The following is a 24,824-nucleotide window of genomic DNA, read 5'->3' as shown; positions in this document are numbered from 1 at the left end:
TCCCTATTGGTATTCCACACATGGGGTATACATGCGCACCATGTGCCCGAGTCTAGAAGTGTTAATAGTGTCCATTGACTCGCATATGTGTAGGGAGTCCCCTCATTCTCCTAGCCAAGGGTATAATAAATACTGCAAGTCGATGCCTCTCCAGTCTGCTTCTTACTGTTTTGGAGTCCAGTACAAAGCAGAGGGGATGGAAGGCGGGTAGTGGAATACAGATAGGGACTACACATCAAAAAAAAACCAACAACCCAATAACAGGTAAGTAACCTCTTCCTCTTCTTCTTCGAGTGATGGTCCCTATGTGTATTCCACAAGTGGATGACTTGCGAGCAATGATCAGCATGGAGGTGGGTGTGAGGATGCCAATGGAAGTGCAGTTTTCAATACAGCCTGGCCCACAGCAGCAGCTGTAACTGCTTCTTGTACGATGCTGTCGTGAGTCATGAACATGTGGACTGAGCGCCAAGTTGCTGTGCACCAGCTTGCTGTGCAACAGATGTCTTGCCAGGACACGTCCGCCAATGAGGCTGATGTGGCAGCTTGTGCTTGCGTAGAGTGCACCGTGACTTTATCGGGGGGGATATGTTGGATTGTTTGCAGCATTCATGGAGGCACCCCGAGACCTGTTTGATGATTCACTGGGAGGAGAGGGCTTGACCATGCAGCAATGGTCACAAATAGCTTTGGCGATGTGTGAAAGGATTGAGTCCCGTGTAGGTAAAATGCCAGTGCATGGTGGACATTGAGGGAGTATAGGACCTGTCAGTGGGGGCGGGGGGCAGTTTGGGGCAGAAAACAAGTAGGTGGATGCACAGATTTAGGTGGAATTCCAACACTACCTTTGGGAGGAATTTAGGGTGTAGCTGTAAGAACACCTTGTCCTCGTGGAATATAGTGTGTGTGGGGGGGGGGAAGCACGCGTGGTGGGCTGCTATCATGGCTGCTAGTTCACAGACCTGTCTGGCTGAAGTAATGGCTACCAGGATTATCACTTTCATCAAAAGGTGGGAGAGGGAGCATTTTGCCAGTGGCTCAAAGGGTGGCTTCATGAGGGTAGACAGAACAATATTAAGGTCCCACTTCAGTACTGGTGGAAAGGCATTGAGTAAACCCTTCATGAAACAGACAGACAATGGTAGGGTGCATAACACTAAGGTGCCATCCATTGGGTGGGGGGGGGGGGGGAGGCACTGAGTGCTGCCAGGTGCTCTATCCATATAGAGTTGAGGGCTAAGCCCGACATTTTGAGGGCGAGAAGGAAGTCAAGGGCAACTGGTGTAGATACGGTGCTCAGGAAGTGGTGGTGGCAGCGAGCCCATACCGTGAAGCTCTATAGCAGGCCCTGGTGGATTCTTTCCTGCTCTGATTAAGGATTTGTCATACTGGGGTGGAGCATGCCCGGTCTACCCTCAACCCCCATCCAAATATGAGGTGAAGAGGGTTCAGACTGGGATCCCAGATCTTCCCCCATCTTGTGTGAATAGATCTGAGAGCGTGCAGAGGTGCAGGCAGAGTCTCAGGTCTGTGAAGCAGAACTGACAGGTCCAAAACGGGGCTATGAGTGAGTATCACAATGGCTCAGTCCCAGTGAATCTTGCATAGTACTTGAGGCTGGAGGAGAGATGGGGAAAAGGCGTAGCAGAGGTCACTTGTCCAGGGGAACAATAGAGGAGCAGCTTTTGGTTCTTGAAAGTGGCAAAAAGGTCTCATCGAGGTGTGCCCCATTTCTCAAAGAGGTACTGCAGTGTGGCATTGCGTAACTCCTACTAGTGATTGAAGTAGAAAGTCCTGATGAGTGCATCGACCAGGGAATTCTGGGTGCCTAGGAGGTACGTTCTATTCAGCACAGGTGAGGCCTCATCTGGAATACTGTGTCCAGTTTTGGGCCCCACACTACAAGAAGGATGTGGAAAAATTCGAAAGAGTCCAGCGGAGCTCTTATTATTAGGGGGCTGGAGCACGTGACTTATGAGGAGAGGCTGAGGGAACCGGAATTATTTAGTCTGCAGAAGAGAAGAATGAGGGGGGATTTGATAGCTGCTTTCAACTACCTGAAAGGGGGTTCCAAAGAGGATGGATCTAGACTGTTCTCAGTGGTACCAGATGACAGAACAAGGAGTAATCATCTCAAGTTGCAGTGGGGGAGGTTTAGGTTGGATATTAGGAAAAACTTTTTCACTAGGAGGATGGTGAAGCACAGGAATGGGTTACCTAGGGAGGTGGTGGAATCTCCTTCCTTAGAGGTTTTTAAGGTCAGTCTTGACAAAGCCCTGGCTGGGATGATTTAGTTGCGGATTGGTCCTACTTTGAGCAGGGGGTTGGACTAGATGACATCCTGAGGTCCCTTCCAACCCTGATATGCTATTATTCTATACGTGGATTGAAGTGTCATATAGGTCCTGATGCACCAGTTCCAAAGGCAGATGGACAGGGAGGGAGACTTGGCGCTGCCCTGCTTGTTTATGTTACCACTGCCATTATGCTGTTGGAGAGCAGTTCAACATGGAGGGACTGAATGAGTTGGAAAAGGGGCTGACATGCTAAATGACTGCCCGCAGTTCCAGTGCATCCTACCTTCCCATGGTTTCCACACTCCTTGGGCTGTGTGGCGGTCCAGGTGGGCTCCCCAACCCATGAGGGAGCCGTCCATTGTAAAAGTGGCCTGTGGTGTGGGAGGGACGAAGATGTGCCTACCATGACCTCGGAAGGAACAGCCCACCACCTGAGGGAGGCCAGCATAGTCTGTGGAACAATGACCCTGGTCTCCACGTGATCTGTGCTGGGACTGAAAATGGAGAGGAGCCATGTCTAGTGGCAATAAATGGGGAGACATGCGTGCAGGGTCACATAGGTGCAGGTGGCCATAAGCCCAGAAAAGAGAGACAGTGGTGGACCGGGGTGCAAGGTCTGTGACACAGGTCTACAATGATGGCTGTCAGTGTTGCGAAGTGGTATGCCGGGAGAAAAGCACTCACTGTGATGGAGTCAAGCTGCACTCCAATACAGTGTATTGTCTGTGTAAGTATCAACGCCAACTTTTCCTCATTGACGCAAATACTTATGCCAGTAGATTGCAAAGGGCAAGGATTGCAGTGGTTAATTCCTGGCATGATAGCGCCATGAGGAGCCAGTTGTCAAGGGAGGGGTATACTAAATAGCTGAGATGGTGCATCTGGGCTGCTACCACAGTGAAGACCTTTGTGAACAGTCACAGGGCTGTTGCTATGTCAAACGGGACGACCCAAAATTAGTAGCATTGGCGTACTTCCCGAAAACAGAGAAACTTGCAGTGGGCCGTGTGACGGGTTGGATCACAGAAACCCCCTTGGGAGCTGCCACCAGATGTGCAAAGACTACCCCTGCCTCTGTTTTCCCTGCCAGCTCAGGACTCCAGCACCCTGTCTTGCTGAGCCAGACACTCCTGTTTGGCTCCAGACACAGATCCAGGGTCTGAATCTCCTGTCCCAAAGCTGCAAGTTTACCTGAAAACAGCTCGCAGTAGTGCGCTTGTCTTTAGCACTCAGATGCCCAACTCCCAATGGGGTCTAAACCCAGATAAATCCGTTTTGCCCTGCATAAAGCTTATGCAGGGCAAACTCATAAATTGTTCGCCCTCTATAACACTGATAGAGAGATATGCACAGTTGTTTGCTCCCCCAGGTATTAATACATACTCTGAGTAAATTACTAAATAAAAAGTGATTTTATTAAATACAGACAGTAGGATTTAAGTGGTTCAAAGTAGTAACAGACAGAACAAAGTAAGTCACCAAGCAAAATAAAATAAAATGCGCAGATCTATGCCTAATCAAACTGAATACAGATAATTTCCTCACCAGTTCCAGAGTGCTCCCTTTTACAGGCTAAGCTCCTTTTAGCCTGGGTCCAGCAATCACTCACACCCCCTGTAGTTACTGTCCTTTGTTTCAGTCTCCTTCAAGTATCCTGGGGGGGGTGGAGAGGCTCCTTCTTTAGCCAGCTGAAGACAAAATGGAGGGGTCTCCCACAGGTTTAAGTAGACTCTCTCTTGTGGGTGGAGACCTCCCTCCTATGCAAAGCCCAGCTCCAAGATGGAGTTTTGGAGTCACCTGGGCAAGTCACATGCCCCTGCATGACTCAGTCTTTGCACTGTCCACATGGCATCTTGCATGTCTCCAGGAAGACTTCTCATGTGGATTGGAGCATTCCAAGATGCATTGTTCCCTAAGTGTCTCCTGATCAGGTACTTAACCTGGCAAATTCCTTCCTAAAGAAGCTGACCAAATGCCTCACAAAGCTTACTTAGAAATCAGGCAAGCATACAGCCCCTATTCTTAACCTTGAGTAGAAAATGATATATATGTACAAATAGGATGAATAGATATAGTAGACCATAACCCTTACGGAGATATGTTACATGGCACAGGCAGCACAAAACATATTCCAGTTATGTCATACATACATTTATAAGCACCCCCTCCCCATAAAGCCTTATGGGGTACACTGTCACAGGCCGGGCGAATATCAACATGAAAGTAAACATCCTTCATGTCAAGAGCCTGAGGAAGGGAGGGAATAATCGACGCCAGCATTACTATGCAGAACTTGGACTTTCTGATAAAAAGTGTTCAGCACCTGAAGATCTAGAATGGGGCGGTGCCCTCTGCCCTTCTTCAGGATGAGGAAGTACAGTGAGTAGAAGCCTCGTCCCCTATAGAGAAGTGGGACAGGCTCTATGCCCCCCTAGAGGACCACAGCATCCGCTTCTTGTTGGAGAATGCATTGATGGGATGGGTCCCCAGGGGGAGGGAACATTGAGTAAACCCTTCAAGAAACAGATGGCGGTACTGTGCATAACACCAAAGTGACATTCAATGGGGGAGATGAAAGGCGGTAATTAGAGGAATTCTATGGCGAATCTGTGGTGGATGATCTCCAGTACCCAACTGTCCATGGTGATCTTGCTCCAATTGTGTGCAAATAGAGCAAGATGGCCCCCACAGATGACATGGGGCTCCTTGGGTGGCATCGGGCGAGGTTTTCAGGTCTCAATCTGCATGTCAAAACTGCGGTTTTGGCTGCTGCTGGGAGAGGGTCAAGGAGGTGGTTCTGGTGGAGATGGGGAAGCAGGGCCTTTGAGAATGATGCTGCCTATGTGGGGCCTCCTGCTGGTGTTAGTAGTATGCTGGGTAGGGAGTTTGTGGAAGCGGAAGGAATGGGTGCCTCTGCTGCCTGCATCTCAGGGCCGGGATATAGATACCAAGGGATCGTACTGTGGCCCTGGAGTCCTTCAGTGAGTGCAGGGATTTGTCCATTTTCTCGTGGAACAACTTGTTCTCAAAGGGGAAGCCCTGAATTGTATTTTGAACCTCCCTGGGGAAGACAAACAATTGGAGTCACAAGTCCCAGCACGTGATGACCCCAGTCTCTAGAGAGCAAGAGGATGTGTCGGCTGCGTCCACAGTGGCCTGAAGGCCCACCTTGGCGACCAGTCACCCCTCATCCATCAGCGCCTAGAATTGCTGCTGTTGGTCTGGTGGCAGCTTGTCCATGAACTCTACTAGCTTGTTGTAGTTATTAAAATGATACTTGGTTAGCAGAGCCTGGTAGTTTGTAATCTGGAACTGTAGTCCTGCCAAGGAATATACCTTCTGGCCCAAAAGGTCCATCCTCTTTGCCACCCTGTCCAGAGGGGTAGACTTCTGCGGCTGCTGGTGTGCCCGCTCTACTGCCGAGTGGGCAATGAGAGCTGGGGGGGGAGGATGCGTAAAAAGAAAATCTGCCCCTTTAGCAGGTACAAAATACCTCCTCTCTGTCCTCTTAGGTGTAGGGGTATAGGAAGCAGGGATGTGCCATACTGCCCGTGCTGGTTGGAGAATGCCCTTGTTATGGGTAGAGACACCTAAGAGGGCCCCTAAGGTTGGAGGATGTCCAAAAGCTGGTGTTACAGGTCCAGAACCTCTTCCAACAAAATACCCAGGTCTGTTGCTACCCTCTGCAAAAAGTCCTGGTACTGGCAGTCATCAACCAACAGAGAGAGTGGGAAAGAAATAAGCACCTCCTCCAGCAATGAGGAAGCAGCAATGGGTACTGGCGGAGTTGGCAGTACTGGTTTGATGTCTGCCTGTTCCTCAAACTGATGCTGCCACTGGGTGAATAGGAGAAAGTCGATCAGATGCCTGTGATGGTGCCAGGCATCTGCAATGGGGATCCCAGGATGCCCAGTAAGGCCAAAAAGAAGTGTCCCTCAGATGTAATGGGACCCACAGGTAGTGGTACCAAGTCTCTGTTGCCAGATTATATGCTGGGGGGTAAGGCAGTCTGGACCATGAGTCCGGACTGTGGTGTGACAATGGGGAGAACGAGGTTTCTGGCTCTGAGAACTTCTCGAACTCCGAAGACATTTCCGGCAAGGGATGACACTGTTGGTACTGGAGGTGCGGCCATCGGACGGGTTTCTCTGACAGCAGCAACAAAGATTCATCCGCTGGAGTGGAGATTTCATGGGTGAGTGGGAGGCCAGAGATGAGTGAAGAATGTAAATAGCGAATAATCAGCTCCTCCACCAAGAAAGACTCAGAGAGGCCAGGAGTCCATGGTGTGCCCATGGAAATGTCAGAGGGCCCTGGTGGCGTCTGAGGGACTGGCCCGTCCAGAAGGCGCAGAGGTATCGCAGGACAGGTGCCGAGCTCACCAGTAAGCATGGGTTCCAAGGTTGTCGGTAATGTTGCGTCTGGCCTTACCTTCCATATGGGGAAGCGTGGGATCCACTTTCAACCTCTCACCTGGCCTGGCTTGGGGAGGAAACGCTGCGCTTAGGAGCAGTCCACGGTCGGGATCTGCTCTTCCGCCTGGGAGACTGTTTTTTACTCTTATGCTGGGACTTGTCCTTGGTCTTCAGTATCGACAGATCCAGGGCATGTGAGGTGCTCAGAGGGGTACTCACCACCAGTGACTGTCATTGTACAGGGGGTTCAGATCCAAATGCGCCCTCAGTCTCATGGTTTCCTCCATCAAGTTCTTCTGGAGGTGGAGCTCTCAAGCTTCCCAGGTTCTGGGCAGAAGGGACTTGCAAATGGAGCAGCAAGTTGCGATATGTGCCTCGTCGAGGCAGTAAAGGCATCTCTGGTGCTCGGTGCTCACAGAGAATGAGTGCAGGCAAGAGATGCAGTTTTTAAATCTCAGAATCCAGAGCATAGTACCCGGGAAGGGGAGGGACGGTCCCGAAATGGGAAAATAGATAAGTTGGTGTAGTTATCTACACTAAAACAACTACAACTATTTACAACTATATACACCGAATGAAGAAACTTAGCAAAAACTAAGAGCAGGAAGGAACAGGGGTTCTGACTCAGGCCATGCGGTGGTAAGAGGGAACTGGAGAGGCACTGACCTCCGCTGCTTATCATACCATCGGCCGGGAGCATGAGGAGATGCCCTACATATGTGCGGGTCAACATACACTGTCAACAAACACTTTCAGACTTAGGCACATGGTGCTCATGCACACCCCACATGTGGAATACACATAGGGACCATCACTTGAAGAACATCAATATTTATATAAAGATATACATGATTAAGTTGAGGACAAACTGATTTGCAGAGTAACTTTATATTCTCCACAAAATATTCCTACCTGATCTGCCCCAGTGAGATGTATGAAACTCTCAAGAATAGATGAACTCAGTCTGTCCATCACATCTATTGCCAACTCATCATCACCCTAAAAAATAACAAATACGATGCATGAGAATCTCAAAGTTCAAGAAAGGCCACCAAGCAGTATCCTCTCAGTGAACAGTTATATATAACTACCTCTTAGCTCTTACCTTGGAAATTTCTAGAAGTGTGAACAAAGCCCGCATTTCTCGAAGAATGTTGACAGCTAATTTTCTGGTCGCAGGCCTCGTGCTACAAAGAATGACCAATGCAAAGCCTTCTACAATATGAAATACGTTGGAGTAAAGGGTCTTCTCCAGGGGAAGAGTATGGGCAGTTCCATTAGAGGCACCACGCTTAAAAAAAATTATACAGGTGTCATTTAAATTAACAGCAAACCAAACACTACTGAGCTATATTGGTTCAATTATTAGTGATGGGAGAAATAGTTCTAAAACATTTCATGACATTGACTCTCACAAGGTTTCTAGCATTTCCTGGTTTCAGCCAAAACAGAAATATCATAGGAACAACCAGGGCCGGCTCTGGCTTTTTTGCCGCCCTAAGCAAAAAACCAAAAAAAAAATCGGGGCAGCCAGAATGCACCTGCGGGGCGGCCGGAGCAGCAAAGCAGGGGGAAAAAAAAACAACCTGTGGGGCAGCCAGAGCCTGCGCTGCAGCCAGAGCCTGCGCTGCAGACATGCCCCGGCTAGTGGGGCGGGGGGGAGGGGGGACGAGGGGAGACAGAGAAGGGGAACGGCCAGGGCTTCAGCGGGGCACTTGCCATGTGGCCCCCAACCGCCGCGAGGGCTCCGTGCCGCTCCAGTCGGCGGGGAGGGAAGGACGCGGGCTGCCCTGCCGGGTTTGCTACAGACCTGGCACCGGCTGGGTCAGACGGAGTGCGCAGCCCGCTCCCAGCAGGGCGCTCCCCTCCTCCGTGCCGCCGCCCCCTACAGGGCCTCCGGAGCGGTGAAGAAAAAAAAAAAAAAAAGCGGCCGTGCCGCCCTAGGATTGGACAGAATGCCGCCCCATAGAATCTGCCGCCCCAAGCACAAGCTTGCTCGGTTGGTGCCTGGAGCAGGTCCTGGAAACAATCTTTCCTGTTCAATTTTGGGAATTCCACTTTCTGATGAGACCAGTGGAGAGGCATGCAATATTTTTAAAACAATTTACCAAGCTTTTTCAACCTCAACAAAAAGCATTTGGTTCACTTTAAAACTTCTGAGTGAAGGATAAGGTAAATTCTTGCTAGTTCAAACCAACACATTCATTCATATTAATTATATTTCCAAATACATCCTGAGACCTTCACATAAAAAAGAAGCAGTAGATGACTTCTTTGTATGGAACATTGAGCACTATTTTATCTCTGACTTTTTTGTTCATAATTTAAAAAAAAATAAACACAAAATTTAGCAACAAATACGAGGATACAAGTGTATACAAAAAATATATCTCTATAATATAAACAGAATAAGCATACGCCAGGGTGACACTGGCCCTCTAAGAGCGAGCAGGGCCAGTGCACCTGTGATGCACCAGCTCTCCCCAACTGGATTGACAAGAGGGAACCATGGCCCTACAGGGAAGAGAACCAACAGAGAGAAACTTTGTGAGTCAGAACTACCTGAGAGTCAGGAAAAGGCAGGTGAGAGTTGTGTGGGAGTCAGAGGACTGTGGAAGGTCCTAGAAGGAAGCAGCAGTTGGTTCCTATGAAAAGGCTGAAGACAAGAGAGCAACAAGAGTGGTTTGCTGGCTGACTTACCCAGGCCAGAGAGCCATGGCTATGGAGAGGGCTAAGACCAGGGAGAAACAGAGAGTCTCGCCTACTGATGCCTAAGCCAGAGGGCCAGAGCAGACTTAAGGCAGGGGAGCAATGGAGGAGCTTACTCACCGATATCTCCCAGGCCAAATAGCTGACCCCAGGGGAATAATAAAAGCACCATGGAGAGTGACGGATGCTATCCTGATAAGGATGATCTCCCAGCAGCGGGGCCAGTGGCATTCCCTCTGGGAAGAGCAGGGTTGCACACCAGCTGGAAGGGATGGAGTGGCTGTCCAGGCAGAGGGACAGATGGGAACCAAGAAAGAGTCTGCATGTGGTGGAAAATGCCGGAATGTGACATATTACGTCAATAGACGTGCTGTCTTGGGATTTTAAATACTTGCACTGGGGTGATAAATGGGCTGTTTTGGGATTTATAGTTTGGACTATCTGCACATTTTGTAATAAACTAGGCTTAAGGAGGGGTATTTTATAGAGGTAAGCGAGCCTAGTGTGGCGTTACGGGGTCTCTGAAAGGGGAAATTGAGGCAAGTATGCCTGCTGTGCTGTGGCCTGCTACAGGAGGGGCTTCCCTATGACAGCACAGATTACAATTAAAAAAAAAAAAAAAAAGCTATGAATCAGATTAGGAAAGCAAATTGCTAAAAAATTATTTTAAGAGAGAAAAAGTGTTTTAATTAAGTGTTTTAATTTCACAGGAAATTTGTTCAGTTACATGGAATTGGTAATGTAAGAATTTCATGCAATACCTGAGAATCTTGGGTTTTATTGTGCATTTGGGCTGCTTGTTTCCATTGATTTATTAGCTGCACTAACATCTTTACTGCACTGTCAAGAAGCGTTGGATGGACATCAGTCACTTCACGCACAATAAAATAAACAAATCCTGAAAGAACATCTTCCCGCCAGTCTGGAAAATCAAGCATTAATGCCTGTAGAGTATTGAAAGCGAGGGCACGCAGTTCTTCATCCATGTGAATTGTCAGCCTGTTAAGAGAGTGTACAGCATTGTTAAAAAACATTACCATTCCTTCAAATCCTCACATTCTCAACTGGACAAAGGCCTTTTGCTAGTTATAAAGTGAAGTCAGTTTATATCGTTGACCGTACAATATGAAGCATCTGTGTGTTGGAAGGCTGAGCTAGCTATGCTCCCAGCCTGGATACATGACTCGTACCTGAACCATTAGTTTTAAATCCATTTGAAGCTACATCTGGATTATTAACAGCAGGCTGTACTGCTACAGCAGTTCAAAGCAGTAGGCTTTAACTAATTAAGAGGGTAATCAAATAATTTGAAGATTTCCGGTATGCAGTTTTTCACATACCTGAACAACGTCTGCAAATATTTCAAAGTTCTGGATGGACATGCTTTGGTGTGGAGTGCTTTTTTCCCCCTACAGACTGAACTCTAAATAAATAGCTATGTTCATGTGTAAACCGCAGCTCATCTCAGGCATGTGCAAAAAACAAGTGTACAATTTAGTATGCACTTTTGAAAATATGGCTCAGCTTTTTAGACTAGGAGACACTTATCAAACATTATGCTATCAAATACATCCATACATCTATGATATGGTTATTTTAATGACATTTTTGATCATTAGAAAAAAATACTTGTGTTTTTAAAAGTTTTTACTTTCTCACACCACCATCTTCTGTTCCTATTTGACTCCAAAACCACAGGAACAAACATCAGCAAAATTATTCCATAGCCATAGACTATACTGTTGTCCTGCCACGACTCTGACATTAAAGCAGACATGACCTACGTTTAAGACTCTACTCTTGGTTACCATCAGACACTGTCCTTCCCCCTCTTCTGCCCCCCAAATCTCCCACTAGTTCCACCTGTCCAATACTACTTGCTCAGGCCATTTCAACTAACTTGTTCCTCTCTCCTTTCTTCATAAAACATGTTAGGAAAGCATTAGAGGGATTTATTTTCTTTCATGTTAATACATGAAAATTCCTCTGCTCGTAGCTCAGCTCCCTTTCCTGACTTTGTGATGTAACAGAGTTGCGAATGCTGATAGTTCCACAGACTGAAGGAGAGGAGTGGGCTATGTGTGTTAAGGTGGGCAGAACTCACGTTCTGCATGCAGGATCAGGGAGGTCATAATGAGAGGAATATGGACAGGGTTGGTGGGAACTAAGTAGAAAAGGGTGAGAAAAAGCAATATAGAAGAAACAAAATCCAAATCTCCCTCAAAATTTTGTCTGACATTTGGCAAATTTGATTATGTCAAACAACGCCTTCACAGTATAATCAGCAAAAGAAGATGGGAGCGGTGAGTGAAAGAAGAGTCCTGTACAAAATGCAAAGTAACTAAAATATGAACTTTTAAAGAGAGGCCATATATGAAAAATTGTAAGTCTGTTCTTGTGTGCAAGATTCTTTCTTTTAGAATCTACTCTGCTACTTTTCTGGGTCTGCTGACAATACATGTCACAGTGTAAATAAAAAAAAAAACAATCAGACTCTGTGCAAATGGAATATTAGTATCTAATAATATATTCACAATAGTTTTTGGCCTTGGGTTTCTGAAATACTGCCTGAAGCTTTTTTTTTTTTTTTTAGGACCTTCATTAAAACTAGGATTTAATTTTTTCTTACCTTGCTAGTAATTCAATAAGGTCAGTCCTGCTCATGCCATCTGGAATCAGTCTTGGGATAGCAGCAATACAAGTTCTGAACAAATCAATCTTAGGTTTTCTCTCCCCCCTACAAAATCAATTTACACAAAACAGAATCACAGGGAAGCCTCCTTTATGGTATTTTCAGTATTAAATACACATACGTTTTCAAAGTTCCATTCAATGTTAGGGAGTCAACCTCAAATCTTCATAATTAAACTATGAATCAGTGCAATCATCATATCCTTTGTGGACAAATTTTAAGTATCCTAGCATTAAATTAAACCTAAACACATTTAAATGGATTAATAAATTGATCTCTGAATTTCTTTTAGGTACAAAACATTAATTACAAGGATATGACAGTAAGGATTATTAAATTATAATTTGCTACATACGTGATCATGTCCTCAGGTTCCTTATTTGACATCTGTACACTAGTCATGCACATTGGTCTCCCAACTTCTTTGTCCAGATGCCTAAGAATGCTGTCTAGTGCTTTTCTGACTTGAGGGTAGTATATTGACATTCCTGAAGAAGTAAAGCACTCAAAGTCACCTCTTTCATAACTCGGTATTTTTAAATTTTATTTTCACTTTAGTTGTCTTTTATTTGATCACTACTTACTTGGTTTAGGACCAGTATCTTGTTGTACAAAAGATAAGAAATCTTATACTAAATTAATTTTAACTGAACCATATTTTAACTGACAAAATTTTCCTTTTTTAAAATTAAACAGGATGTGTAATATAAAAGTATACAATTCTTTTTGGAGGAACAAGAGGAAATAAATGGAAGGAAGTGATTCTAAGCACTTTTTCTATTTCCTTGACCCTGAGGCAATTTTGGTCCCCAGCATATTTAAGAGTAACCTATAGTCTACAGCAGGGGTGGGCAAACATTTTGGCCTAAGGTCCACATCTGGGTATGGAAATTGTATGGCGGGCCATGAATGCTCACAAAATTGGGGGTTGGGGTGCGGGAGGGGGTGAGGGCATCGGCTGGGGGTGTGGGTGCTGGGGTGCTCCGGGCTGGGACCGAAGGGTTCAAAGTGCAGGAGGGGGATCAGGGCTGGGGCAGAGGGTCGGGGCGCAGGAGGGGGTCAGGGGTGCAGGCTCTGGGCGGCTCTTACCTCAAGCAGCTCCTAGAAACAGCGGCATGTCCCCCCTCTGGCTCCTATGCAGAGGCGCAGCCAGGCAGTTCCCGGCCAATGGGCTCTGCAGGGGTGGTGCTTGGGGCAGAGGCAGCATGTGGAGCCCCCGGCTGCCCTTATGCGTAGGAGCCAGAGGGGAGACATGCCACTGCTTCTGGGAGCCACGCAGAATGGGGCAAGCCCCCTACCCTGCTCCCCGTCTGGACTGCCAGAGTGGGGCAAGCCCCAAATCCTGCTCCTTGGCGGGAGCTTGAGGGCCGGATGCGGCCCCCGGGCTGTAGTTTGCCCATCCCTGGTCTACAGCCTACCCTTCCATCAGCCAGGAATCACTGGAGCACAGTAGTTGTGGCCTCAGTCACCTTGCCTTCTCCTAGGGCTGCCCCAGAGTGCTCCCTACATCAGGGGAATTTTCAGGCTGCTTTATATTGCTAGATGGAGGGCCAAGGATCTGGTTTTATGTGCCAGACTTCACGTTTCTACTGTAAATAAGTGGGAACATTTTTAAAAAAAAACTTCACCAGTAACAAGACACTTTATAAAATATTTTTTTAATTACAATATAAAACCAATCCCCACATAAAAATACTGCTTCTGTATCACAAATTATGAATGTGTATATTTAACCTGTTAAGGTTCTTGCAAAATAATACCACTCACCTATAACTTTTGCTTCTTCATCTGTCAGAGTTTTATTGAGAAAAATTTTCTTTACACGCAGAGTGTTTCCTGAGGGAAGAACAACTCCTGTTGTTGGCATTGGTGGTTCACCATCTTTCTGCTGCAAACTGTCTGCTATCACAAGGAAGACTCTAAGGCCTATATTCATGCGCTTCAATGGTAGACGGAAGGGAAAACAAAGGAATTAGAAACCTGGAAGAATTGCAAACTTGCAACGTTGTATAGGAAGTGCAAAATAAACATTAATACATATTTCATTGTCCTTTCTTTAGAGACAGATCAAAAGAGCACTACTATGGTAGACATATTTAAATCTTACATTTTAGAATATTTATAGTAGTAAGATAAAACGGTTTGATCCAAGGATGCACCTCCTTCGCTCTGATTCAGTCAATGGGATTTGGGAGCAGCTCAGCATCTCCCAAAAGGGAGTCAATAACTTGAAGGACACAGCTCTAAATTATTAGTATTACTAATGTGAATCTTCACAGAGTAACATGCTGCCGGCAGATATCAAAGTATACAGAATGTTACCTGCTAAGGCTCTAATTTCACAATTCATTGCTCGTGCACAGGCTGCTGAACTCAAAGTACTGCAAGACTGGGGCTTTCCTACATACTACACTGAAAAGAGCTGAGAAGGACTTCTCTGAGAAAAGGATGCTAATTATAGTAAACACCTACACACACATTTCCATGTTTGTTTTTTAATTTTTTATGGAAACAAGTGAAATGTTATTTAGTTCCTGCCCCAGCTATTACTGGACAGAATTGAAAAAACACTACTGCACAGCTACAGCTGTTTCTTTGGTTTGATCCACACTGCACTCTTTTGATATATGGACCAACCCATCCTCACATGCTCCCCTAACAGTTCATTCTTTGCATACTTATTCATTGTAATTTTCCCACCATTTCCCATGATTTCTTTTGGAGGAAGTCACAATTGTTAAATCTTTGTGCTGGGCTACCTCTACCCTCTCTTCCTCTAAAACATGGCAATAGTCATATGAAAATAATGATTTGTTTTGAATGCCTCGGATGGTATAGATCAGCGGTTCTCAAACTGGGGGTCAGTACCCCTTAGGGGGTCACGAGGTTATTACAGGGGAGGGGTCACGAGCTGTCATCCTCCGCCCAAACCCCGCTTTGCATCCAGCATTCATATGGTGTTAAATATATAAAAATGTGTCTTTATTTATAAGGGGGGTCGCACTCAGAGGTTTACTATGTGGAAGGAGTCACCAATACAAACCTTTGAGAATTACTGGTATAGATGTTGGGCAGAGGCTCAGTGTACGTGGGAACATTTCTACTTCAGTTGGGGGAACTACAGTAGGCTCAGTAGCAGCACTGGGAGGCCCACAGGTGGGCCACTTTGCCGCAGCATGTTTAACTCTTTAACATTCTTTGCTGTGTATACATCTGTACACTGTGTCACAAATAAATAGCTCTTCAGATGACTTTACCTCTGGATTAATAGTGAAGGTTTTCGGTGATTTTCCAACACTGAGAAGATCAAATATTATTTCTTTCATTGCAAAATCCAAGCGTTCCTATGAAGAAAAACATGCCTACATAAGACTCACTTTGTATTAGCACATACACAAAGCCAAGAAACTGAATATCGTCTTACTAGCTTATAATTACCAGTGATAAAAAATATTCCTCTTTGCTAATGATTCCTATGGAGTAATTGTCTCAGTTACTTTACTGCAGCATTCTTTGCATTGTAATACAGTACATTAAAAAACTACATTAATAGAACATTAAAGCTGCAAAATCAAGCACTCAAACATTAGGAAATGCCAGAATTAAGGTTACCCTTGCATATGCACTATAATGCAGTCTTTAATCACACATACCATAAGACCCTTGCTTCAGTGACTGCACAGAATGCATGATGTTCTGTGAATGAATCAGGGTTGTGTAGTGAATTTAAATTTGGTTACTTCCTTATAAGTTTATGGTCTAATTTCATTCCTAATGTGTACCTCTACTGGTTTCAATGAAAGTATGTCAGGGTTGGACTTGGCCTTTATCTTAAATTTTTTCCCACAAATTATTTAGTGTACTCTCAGACCTCCATCTAAAACATATTATAGGAGGGAGCTTACCTGAGCAATGAACTGAATAATCTTCACAAATATATTTAGAGGTGTATCTCGAGGGACCACACTACGTGAGCCTTTGGGGAAAAGTGCTGATACAATGCTCATGAGACGGCTACAAAAATTTAGAGAAACAGGTGTTAGGAACAAATCCACACAACTTTACAAAAAGGTTTTCCCTAGAGAGTATTTTTTTAATTAAAATATGTTTGACTTAAATTCATTAAAATAGCCTCACAATAGTTTTAATTACATAAGGAACTTACCTTTGTGTTACAGTGTTGCTTTCACATTTTATTCTAATAACATAAACCCAGAGTAATCTATAGAGAGATTCCAGTGCAACTCGGGACATTTTGGGATCTTTATTCTGTTAATAAAAATTAAAATGCAGTTACTATCACCTGTGAAACACTATCCCTAATTTACTTGTTTCCTTTCCTTATAAAGAACTATAATATTTTAAGTTTATGTTTGATTGCTTTAACCCAGAAGGCTGATGTGTTTAATACTCAGAATATAAGTTTAATTAAAAAACAAAAAACCTCAATACAAAAACCCCTCGATTACATGTATACACTATGTATTTAACTACATAATATAGATTATTTTGTATGCTTTTGTCAGTCTGAAAGCAAAGGAGTATCTAGCAAGCAGATATTTCTCTTGAGGTGAACATCAAGATTTTATCGTCTTACTGTGTATATTTAATTTATTCCTGCAGTGCCACTGGAAATGGGCAGAATCCTCAAAGTGCTCTTGGAATACAGCCCAAACAAATATATATGGTTAATGTCCAAACCCTCTCCTGCAGTTTGCCTTTTGTATTAATTTAAAACAACAGAATTAACCTTAGCCAAAGTTTTCTCCTGAGCTTGGCTTCTTCCTAGGATTTCTCCCTGCATAGCACTTCTACTCCTCCCTTAGTTCTCTCCTCCTACTCAGAGGGACAAAACCTTGTAGTCTGTCTTGGAGCTGAAGAATTCCACCTACTCTGGCTTCCATCATAAGCCAATATGAGTCAGAAGAATTGTCCTGCCTCTCCCCAAAGAGATGCTGACATCCTGTCACAGCCATAAATGCCATGACATTGAACAGATAAACAACATCTTGGCTCCCCGCCGGATAACAATCGAGGGGAAGAAGAAGTAGAGAAGACAACAATGGTTACCAGCAGTAAGATTGTGTGGCTTTGCTGGTTAATAACGCTCACTTATTTGAAGTTCAGGAATTATTTTTGTGTGTTCCTTTGAAGTGAGGACTAGAATTTATAGGCTTCATAAAGAAGTGTGTTTTAAGGAGAAACTTGAAGAAAGCTTGAGGTATATGGACTGGGATACTACAAATCACACTTTTCACTTTTATCAACATTTCTCTCAAGAGACAATAGATCTTGATGTTCACAAAAACAAGTCAGTACATACATTCTGAAAGTCTTTAGCAAAAATACAATATACTGAACTTTCTCCATGAGCATTTCTAAATTTCATTAATATAATATATATTGTGACAAAATGGCTGATGTTGGTATGGTGGGTCCTGTGCTTTCCTTGGGGGGGGGTTAGGATACCACCCCTTACCCCTGTTCTTGGGGCACCCAGGGCCCCGCTAGTGGCCCGGGAAGGTGATAGAGGAGGGAAGCAGGGAAGGGGTCTGGGTTTTCTCCTCACTCTGAGCCCCAGCCCCTCTCAATCTCTGTGGGTTTCTTACCATCTTCCCTCTTGGGTAGGGTTACCCTAGATCCTTGACACTGGGGGAGGGAGTCTTCCTGCTCTGCTGGGGCAGGGTCTCCCTTCCTTTGGTTCTCTGGTCTTTCAATTCTCAGCAACAAACCTTCAAACTCCAGTCCTTTCTCCTTCCTCGCGCCACCCTGTCTGCCTGAAGCAGGGTTTTTTTATTAGGTATTTTTATTATCCTGACAGGGCCTTAATTGGCTATAGGTGCTCCAATTAACCTGTAGTAACCTTCCCTAGTCTACAGGGAACCAGGCCTTAATTAGCCTAGGATTTGTATATCTCCCCTCTACCACTCTTCCACTGTTTCCTGGACCTGCTGTATCACAATATTTAAAAAACCCTAATATTGTACGGGGAAGGTGAAGAAGGAGGTCCAGAAAAATCTATTACTGGCCTCCAATAAGCCAGTCAGGAAACAGCATGTCAGAAAGCAGAGATTAGTAAACGTTGGTTAACATTCCAAATCTTACTATTGTTGATATGATGAACCATAAACTTCTTCAGATGAGGAAGTTACTCAACTAGTGCAGTAACAATGATTCTTCGAGCTGTATGTGCTTATGGGTGCTCCACTGTAGATGTGTCTGCGTCCCTGCACTTCTGATCAGAAATCTTTGGTAGCAGTGTCTATTTGGTCCACACATGCTCTTTCCCTCCCTTGTATTGTGCCTCAAAGCTAATTAGCATTATGTAGGTGAACCTCAATTCCTTCTCCACCGTGAAGCCTCCATTGAGAACCCCGAAGTAGAGAGGAGAAGGGTAGGTTGTGGAGCACCCATGGGGGGGGACACATCAAAGAACCATCGTTACTGCACAAGGTAAGTAACTTCCTCTTCGAGTAATACCCTACGTAGGTAACTCTCGAGCAGTATCCCCAATGGGAGGTTGGGGCTTCAGAGTCGAGACTGTTATGGATGATAACACTGTGGAGCTGAAGATAGCATTGGAAGCAGAGTCTCCAGTAATTGCATAGTGTTCTGCAAAGATCTGAACAGATGCCCAAGTTGCTGCCCTACAGATTTCCAAGATAGGAACATTCTTGAGGAAACTGACAGAAGTGGAAACCGACCTCATTGAGTGTGTGCAGATTCTGGATGGCGGTAACACACTGCGAGCATGATAGCAGTGGTTAATACAGTTTGAGACCCAGTTGGAGAGACTTTGGGCAGCTATTGCTGCACCTTTTGACCTTTCTGCAATAGAGAGGAAAAGCTTAGGAGATTTCCTAATGGCCTTCATCTTGTCCAGATAAAAGGCTAGGGCTCGCCTAACGTCAAGAATATACAGTATAGCTTCCCTGTTATCACAGTGAGACTTAGGGGGAAAGGTCAGGAGGTGAATCAGTTGTTTTTTGGGAAAAGACGAGGTCACCTTGGGAATGAATTTTGGATGTGGCATAAGAGTAACCTTATCTTTAAAGAATACTGTGAAGGGGGTGGGGGGTGCCATTAGTGCCGCTATCTCCCCTATTCTCCCTGCTGAGGTGATGGCCATCAGAAATGCCGTTTTCATTGACTAGTATGTAAGTGAACAAGTGACCATAGTTTTAACTGGTGGTCTAGTTGGGCTCTTTAAAACTAGATTTAGTTCCCAAGTTGGAGTTGGGTGTCTGGATTGGGGATAGAGGTTCACTACGCCCTTGAAGAATCTCTTTGTAGTTGGGTGGCAAAAACAGAGTATCCCTCTATTTGCTGATGGAAAGCCGTTATGGCCGCAAGGTGTATTTTGAGCAAACTGAGCAATATCTCTGACCTCTTGAGATCCAGTATGTAGTCCAACATCACGGGGAGGGTGGAAGATGCCAGGGTAATTCTTCTGGAATTTCACCAAACCTAAAACCTAGTACACTTTTGTAGGTAAGTGTGTCAGGTAGCTGATTTTCTACTGTGTAGTGCGCAGTTCCTGCACCTCAATGGAGCAACATCTCACTATGTTTTGGAACCATGAAGGAGCCTTGAGCCAGAAGATCTGCAGGTTGGGATGGAGAGTTTGTCCCTCATTCTGAGAGAGGAGATAAGGGATGGGTTGAAGAGGGATTGGTGTACACATCACCACCTCCATCAGGTACGAGTACCATGTCTGTCTTGGCCAGGTGGGAGCAATCAGTATGACGTTTCCTTTTTCTCTTTTTCTTTTTAATCAGGACTTTCAGCAGCAGAGAGAACTGGGGAAAGGTGTATAGGAGGGCCTTGTCCCCAGGGAGAAGGAGAGCATCCCTTAATGAATGTATCCTGAGGTCAGCTCTGCAGCAATAGAATGGGCATTTCCTGTGCAGGTAAGTAGCGAACAAGTCTATCATTGGAGTGCACTATTGACAGAATATGCTTTGAAGCACTGTTGGGTTCATTTCCCCACTCATGGTCATGTGAGAACGTGTTACTGAGGCCGTCTGCTGTTATGTTCTGCCCTCGTGGTAGGTAGGCCGCTGATATTAAAACATTGTGGTGAAGGCACAAATTCCATAGCTTTAGCGCTTCCATGCACTGGAAAGATAATTTGGCATCCTTGATGATTTATGTAATACATGCACACTATGTCGTTTGTCATAATTTTCATGTGCATATTTCTGATCAGTGGAAGAAAGTGAGCACAAGCATTTCTGACCACTCTGAGTTCAAGGAGGTTAATGTGAAGAGTCATCTCCATGGGCGATCACTTGCCCTGAGTCTTGAGGTTGCTGAGATGCACTCCCCAGCCAATTAGGGATGCAACCATAATTAGAAGCAATGTCGGAGGCAGGGGTATGAATTTGTTGGTTCTTTCCACCAATCCAGGGAGTGTTTGACCCTGGAGGGCATCGAGAGAGGTATGTCTACCCTGTCTTTGTTTGATCTGTAAACACATCTGAACCATGCCTGTAGACACCTAATGTGTAGTCTGGTATGAGATATTAAAAACATGCCTGTCACCATGTGTCCCAGAAGTTGGAGACAATGTCTGGCCAATGTTTGTGGTCTGGCTTGAACTGTCTCGTGAGTGTGGTCAGGCTGTGAAACCTCCCTTGTGGGAGGAGTGCTCTCACTTGCAATGAGTTGAGATCGGACCCTGTAAACTTCAAGTGCTGTACTGGAGTTAAGGTAGATTTTTGGATGTTGATTTGTAGACCTAGCTTTGTGAATATGTCCATAGCTCCTGAGGTGACAGTCACCCTTTCGCATGTTGGTATGATGAGGCTGATGTTTGCCATGCAACTTCAGCCAGAACCAAAAGCACCTTGTTAATCAGGAGGGTGATCCTCCCGCCATCAGTAGTAATTTCAACTTTAGTTCCCAGTTCTTCTGGGATATGGCTTTTAGTTGCTGGCAAAAAGTACACTTTTGTACAAGGTGGGCCTCTCTGAGGCACCGCACACAGCGAGAATGTCGTCTGTAACCGGTATGGCTTCCCTGCAGGTAGGGTGACCAGACAGCAAGTGTGAAAAATTGGGACGGGGGTGGGAGGTAATAGGCTTCTATATAAGAAAAAGCCTCAAATATCGGGACTGTCCCTATAAAATTGGGACATCTGGTCACCCTACCTGCAGGTGAGACACCTCTTAAAAAAGGGGGAGCCTGGCATGCCCCTTACAGAGGGCAATCCCCAGGGGGCGGGGGAAAAGGGAATAAAGTAAAAATTAGGCCTTTTTTTTTTTTTAAACAGGGAAGAAAAAACTAAGGGAAACCCGTAAAAGTAAAAAGAAACAGGACAAATGAAAACACTAATAATATCTAAGAGAACAATTCTAAAGATCTACAGTCTGTGAATGGACTGCTAATCGCTCTGTCTCTAGCCTGGGATAGTTGAGGAAAGAACTGAGGATGGTTCGCCTGTGCAATGCTGATTAGCCTTGAGGCACAACACGAGGGAGGGAAAGAGCATGCCTGAACTGAATGAACACTGCTACCAAAGACCTTTGATCAGAAGCACAGGGATGCAGACACACTGACAGTAGAGCAGCCATAGGGACACTACTTGAAGAAGAATTGCTATTTTCAACTAATTAGGAGGAAGATTTTCTGTTTGCTTGTATGAACAGCAAACAAATCATAAATCTACCATTATTGCAAATGTAGAATCGAGCTGCTCTAGGGGGAGCTTGTAGGGGCTACAGCCACCCTAAAATTTGCCTTACCCCCTTGTAGCCATGGCTGCTCTCTGGCCACCCAGCTTGAAGAATTGAGAGAGTGGCAGCTGTCACCTGACAGAATTTGCAGCTTGGCTTGTACTGACATGCAAACATGACTGAGCATACTCAGTAACATCTGTTGAAGCCGCTGCCCCTACTTTGGTTTAAAATCTGCTGCCTGCTGTTCACAGGAGTTAAAAGGGGGTAAATCGGAGGGAGAGAGGATTGGCACAGTCTGTACCAGGGGCGGAAACTGACTGTGCAGGGGGGTCAAACAGCTGGAGGCAGGGAAAGGAGAGGGGCCGAGGGGCAAAATCAGGCACAGAGGGTAGGAGCCAGGGTTAAGACTAGGGTTGAGGCGCTGCCAGATGATGGCAGATGGCAAAACCCCAGTACAGAGAGGGGCAGAGGCGGATGGCAGATGGCAAAACCCCAGATGGGCTGAGTCACCTGCCGTATTTGCAAAAATAGAGTGGGCGGGGGGGTGGGGAGGGTGGAGGAAAAGGACTTTTTTATTTCCCTGCTCACAGGACAGTGCATCACAGCACATGCTTCCCAGAGCTGTGTCCTTAGCACAGGGCAACCCAATGCCTAGACATGCCAGCTCTTCCCTGATATAATATACTAAAGTGCTAACGGAGACTTGATTCAGTGAAGTATTTTACATACACCCCCAAAAACTGTGTGTCACATATTGAATATTTAAAAGAATCCCTTATCAGTTTATGTGTATGCATAAAGTCTCCTAGCAGTTCACAAATTTGTCTTATCTGCTGCTGTGATTCCCTGAATTGCACTCCCTTTCTTGTAATCCATTTTAAATATAGTTAGCACCTTATAATTGTTTACTTTTTAAAATGTTATTTTATTACTCTTAGCACTTCATCATTTACCTTTGTTAACATTGTGCAGATGGATGACATTTAACTTATAATTTAATAGCAAATAATCATTGAAAATATTTATAAATAAATAGTTGCTAGTAGTTTTAACAATGACATCTGTGTTTCTAGTATAGCACTTCCTATGTTTTTACTGTGAATTTTAATTTGGAATTTTTAATTCTAAATTTTTCTTTTTCTTTTTATAGTATACATTTATTCTGTTGGTTGATGCCCTGTCACAATTTCCTATCCAAGGACCAGAGGATGGGAAAGGTGAAATGAAATTAATAAGCAACAGGTCTAAAACAAACAAAAGGAAGTTAACCTGTGGAACTCTTTGCCAGAGGATGTTGTGAAGGTCAAGACTGTAACAGGGTTCAAAAAAGAACTAGATAAATTCATGGAGGATAGATCTACCAATGGCTATTAGACAAGATGGGGAGGAATGGTGTCCCTAGCCTCTGTTTGCCAGAAACTGGGAATGGGCAACAGGGGATGAATCACTTGGTAATTACCTGTTTTGTTCATTTCCTTTGGGGCACCTGGCATTGGCCACTGTCAGAAGTCAGCATACTGGGCTAGACGGACCTTTGGTCTGACCCAGTATGACTGTATGGCTGACTCAGTATAGCTGTTCTTATGTGAGAGGTAGAAAATTGTGACGGGGCAGCATCTGTGACTGCTACTGGTAGCAAAATCTATTGGTAGCTGTTTTTGACATTACTCCCTGGCACCCAGCTCCAGCAGCAACAGAGAAGTAAGCCTGGTCAGGGTGCCAGGGTGCCCAAGAGAAGCCCTCCACCTGTGTCTCCGCCCACCAGGGCAAGCCACCAAGGGCAGGTAGAGGGGCTGGGGCTTCCCACAGTGGCCCGACTGACCAACTCTAGCCCAGGCTCTTGGGCCTTGCCCCCGTAGGCTCTGCTGGCCCCAGAGCCGGGTCCCATCACCCTGGCGGCTCTTACTAGCTGCAAGCAGCCCCCAACCCCAGGCACCAACAGCAGCAGGAGGAGACAGGGAAGTGCCGCCCGCACCATGGTACTAGCCAGTCCAGCAGTCATCTTGCACAGTCTGGCTCCAGCTTCTGACCTGGCCAGCGGGTGGGGCCTCAGGGAGGTGGCAGAGGAGGAAGTGAGGCCTGCACTTACCTGAGGAGGAGCAGTGGGTGGGGCCATGGAGAGGGGCAGGACCTCATGGTGATTGGGGGGGGGGGGACAACCCCCCCCAATTTTCTGTCTAACCTACCTTAGGCCTCCCTCCCCCACCACCACCAGGAAGAGGTGGCACCGCTCCTGTGTAGAATGTTGTAGGTATTCATACTGAGTAAGGGATTTATGTTTATAAATAGCATCAAAGAATTTTAAACCATTATCAGTCATGGTTGTCTTGTACTGCTAGGCATTTGTACTTTCATCCCTGTCTTATAACTAGATATTAAATCAAACAAATGTGCTTAAAGGAAATGACTTTTTTATTCCATTTTATAAAAATTATGACATTGTATTTAGTGTCAAAAAGGTTTATACAGTAAAAGGATTTTCTCTTCTCTCTGAAACGGGTATTTACATATGTTACAAATAAAAATCTGTTTAACTAAACATCCTGACATATTCCAGTCTTTTAGCTAATACATGTCAGGGTCTTATTTGAAGCATTTTGATCATGTATTTTGTTTCAAATATAGCTCTGTTTTAGTTCCTAAAATTTTCCAACATGGAAGAATCTGTATGGATTAAATATATCAGCAGAGTATAATATAAATTGTTAAAAATTTAACTGGATATATAAAGGGTTACAAAAGCAACAACAACAACAAAAATGAATCTACACTGATCTAATGGGACACATTAAAATGATTTAATGAAACAAATATCTTGATGAAGGCAAGAAACAAAACAGCATTTTTTCCATGTTAGTCAAATGTAATCACTTAGTGAAGACAGTACCTTTTAATATTGTTAAACTTTTCTTCTGTTCTGAACTAAAACCATTTCTATTTTTTAAAACCTGTAAAACCAACAGTGTAAATGACTTTTAAGTTACAGTAAAACCTGCCTTAGTTACCACTTCTGAAGAGAGACCACCTGTCA

At 44.9% G+C, this 24,824-nt stretch overlaps 1 protein-coding gene across 25 annotated transcripts in view; it reads right to left on the bottom strand.

Annotated features, from left to right (window-relative positions):
- FRYL (FRY like transcription coactivator) overlaps positions 1 to 24,824 on the bottom strand; it is a 411,199-nt gene that overhangs the window by 176,571 nt on the left and 209,804 nt on the right. For all 25 annotated transcript variants that reach the window (XR_010601883.1, XM_065598069.1, XM_065598065.1 and 22 more), the window contains 9 exons: positions 16,279 to 16,382; positions 16,019 to 16,127; positions 15,371 to 15,457; positions 13,881 to 14,052; positions 12,469 to 12,601; positions 12,051 to 12,158; positions 10,183 to 10,420; positions 7,818 to 8,003; positions 7,625 to 7,711 (listed from right to left, as the gene is read on the bottom strand). Coding sequence is in view for 24 of the 25 variants with exons in the window: in XM_065598069.1 (XP_065454141.1) it covers positions 7,625 to 7,711; positions 7,818 to 8,003; positions 10,183 to 10,420; positions 12,051 to 12,158; positions 12,469 to 12,601; positions 13,881 to 14,052; positions 15,371 to 15,457; positions 16,019 to 16,127; positions 16,279 to 16,382 (1,224 nt within the window). In the remaining variant the exon portion in view is untranslated. The remainder of the gene's footprint in view (positions 1 to 7,624; positions 7,712 to 7,817; positions 8,004 to 10,182; positions 10,421 to 12,050; positions 12,159 to 12,468; positions 12,602 to 13,880; positions 14,053 to 15,370; positions 15,458 to 16,018; positions 16,128 to 16,278; positions 16,383 to 24,824) is intronic.

The sequence above is a fragment of the Chrysemys picta genome, chromosome 5 (genome assembly GCF_011386835.1).
Source record: "Chrysemys picta bellii isolate R12L10 chromosome 5, ASM1138683v2, whole genome shotgun sequence".
In the NCBI taxonomy this organism is placed as follows: Eukaryota; Metazoa; Chordata; order Testudines; family Emydidae; genus Chrysemys; species Chrysemys picta.
Note: the sequence above shows the minus strand (reverse complement) of the source record. Positions and strands in the feature narration are given on the sequence as shown.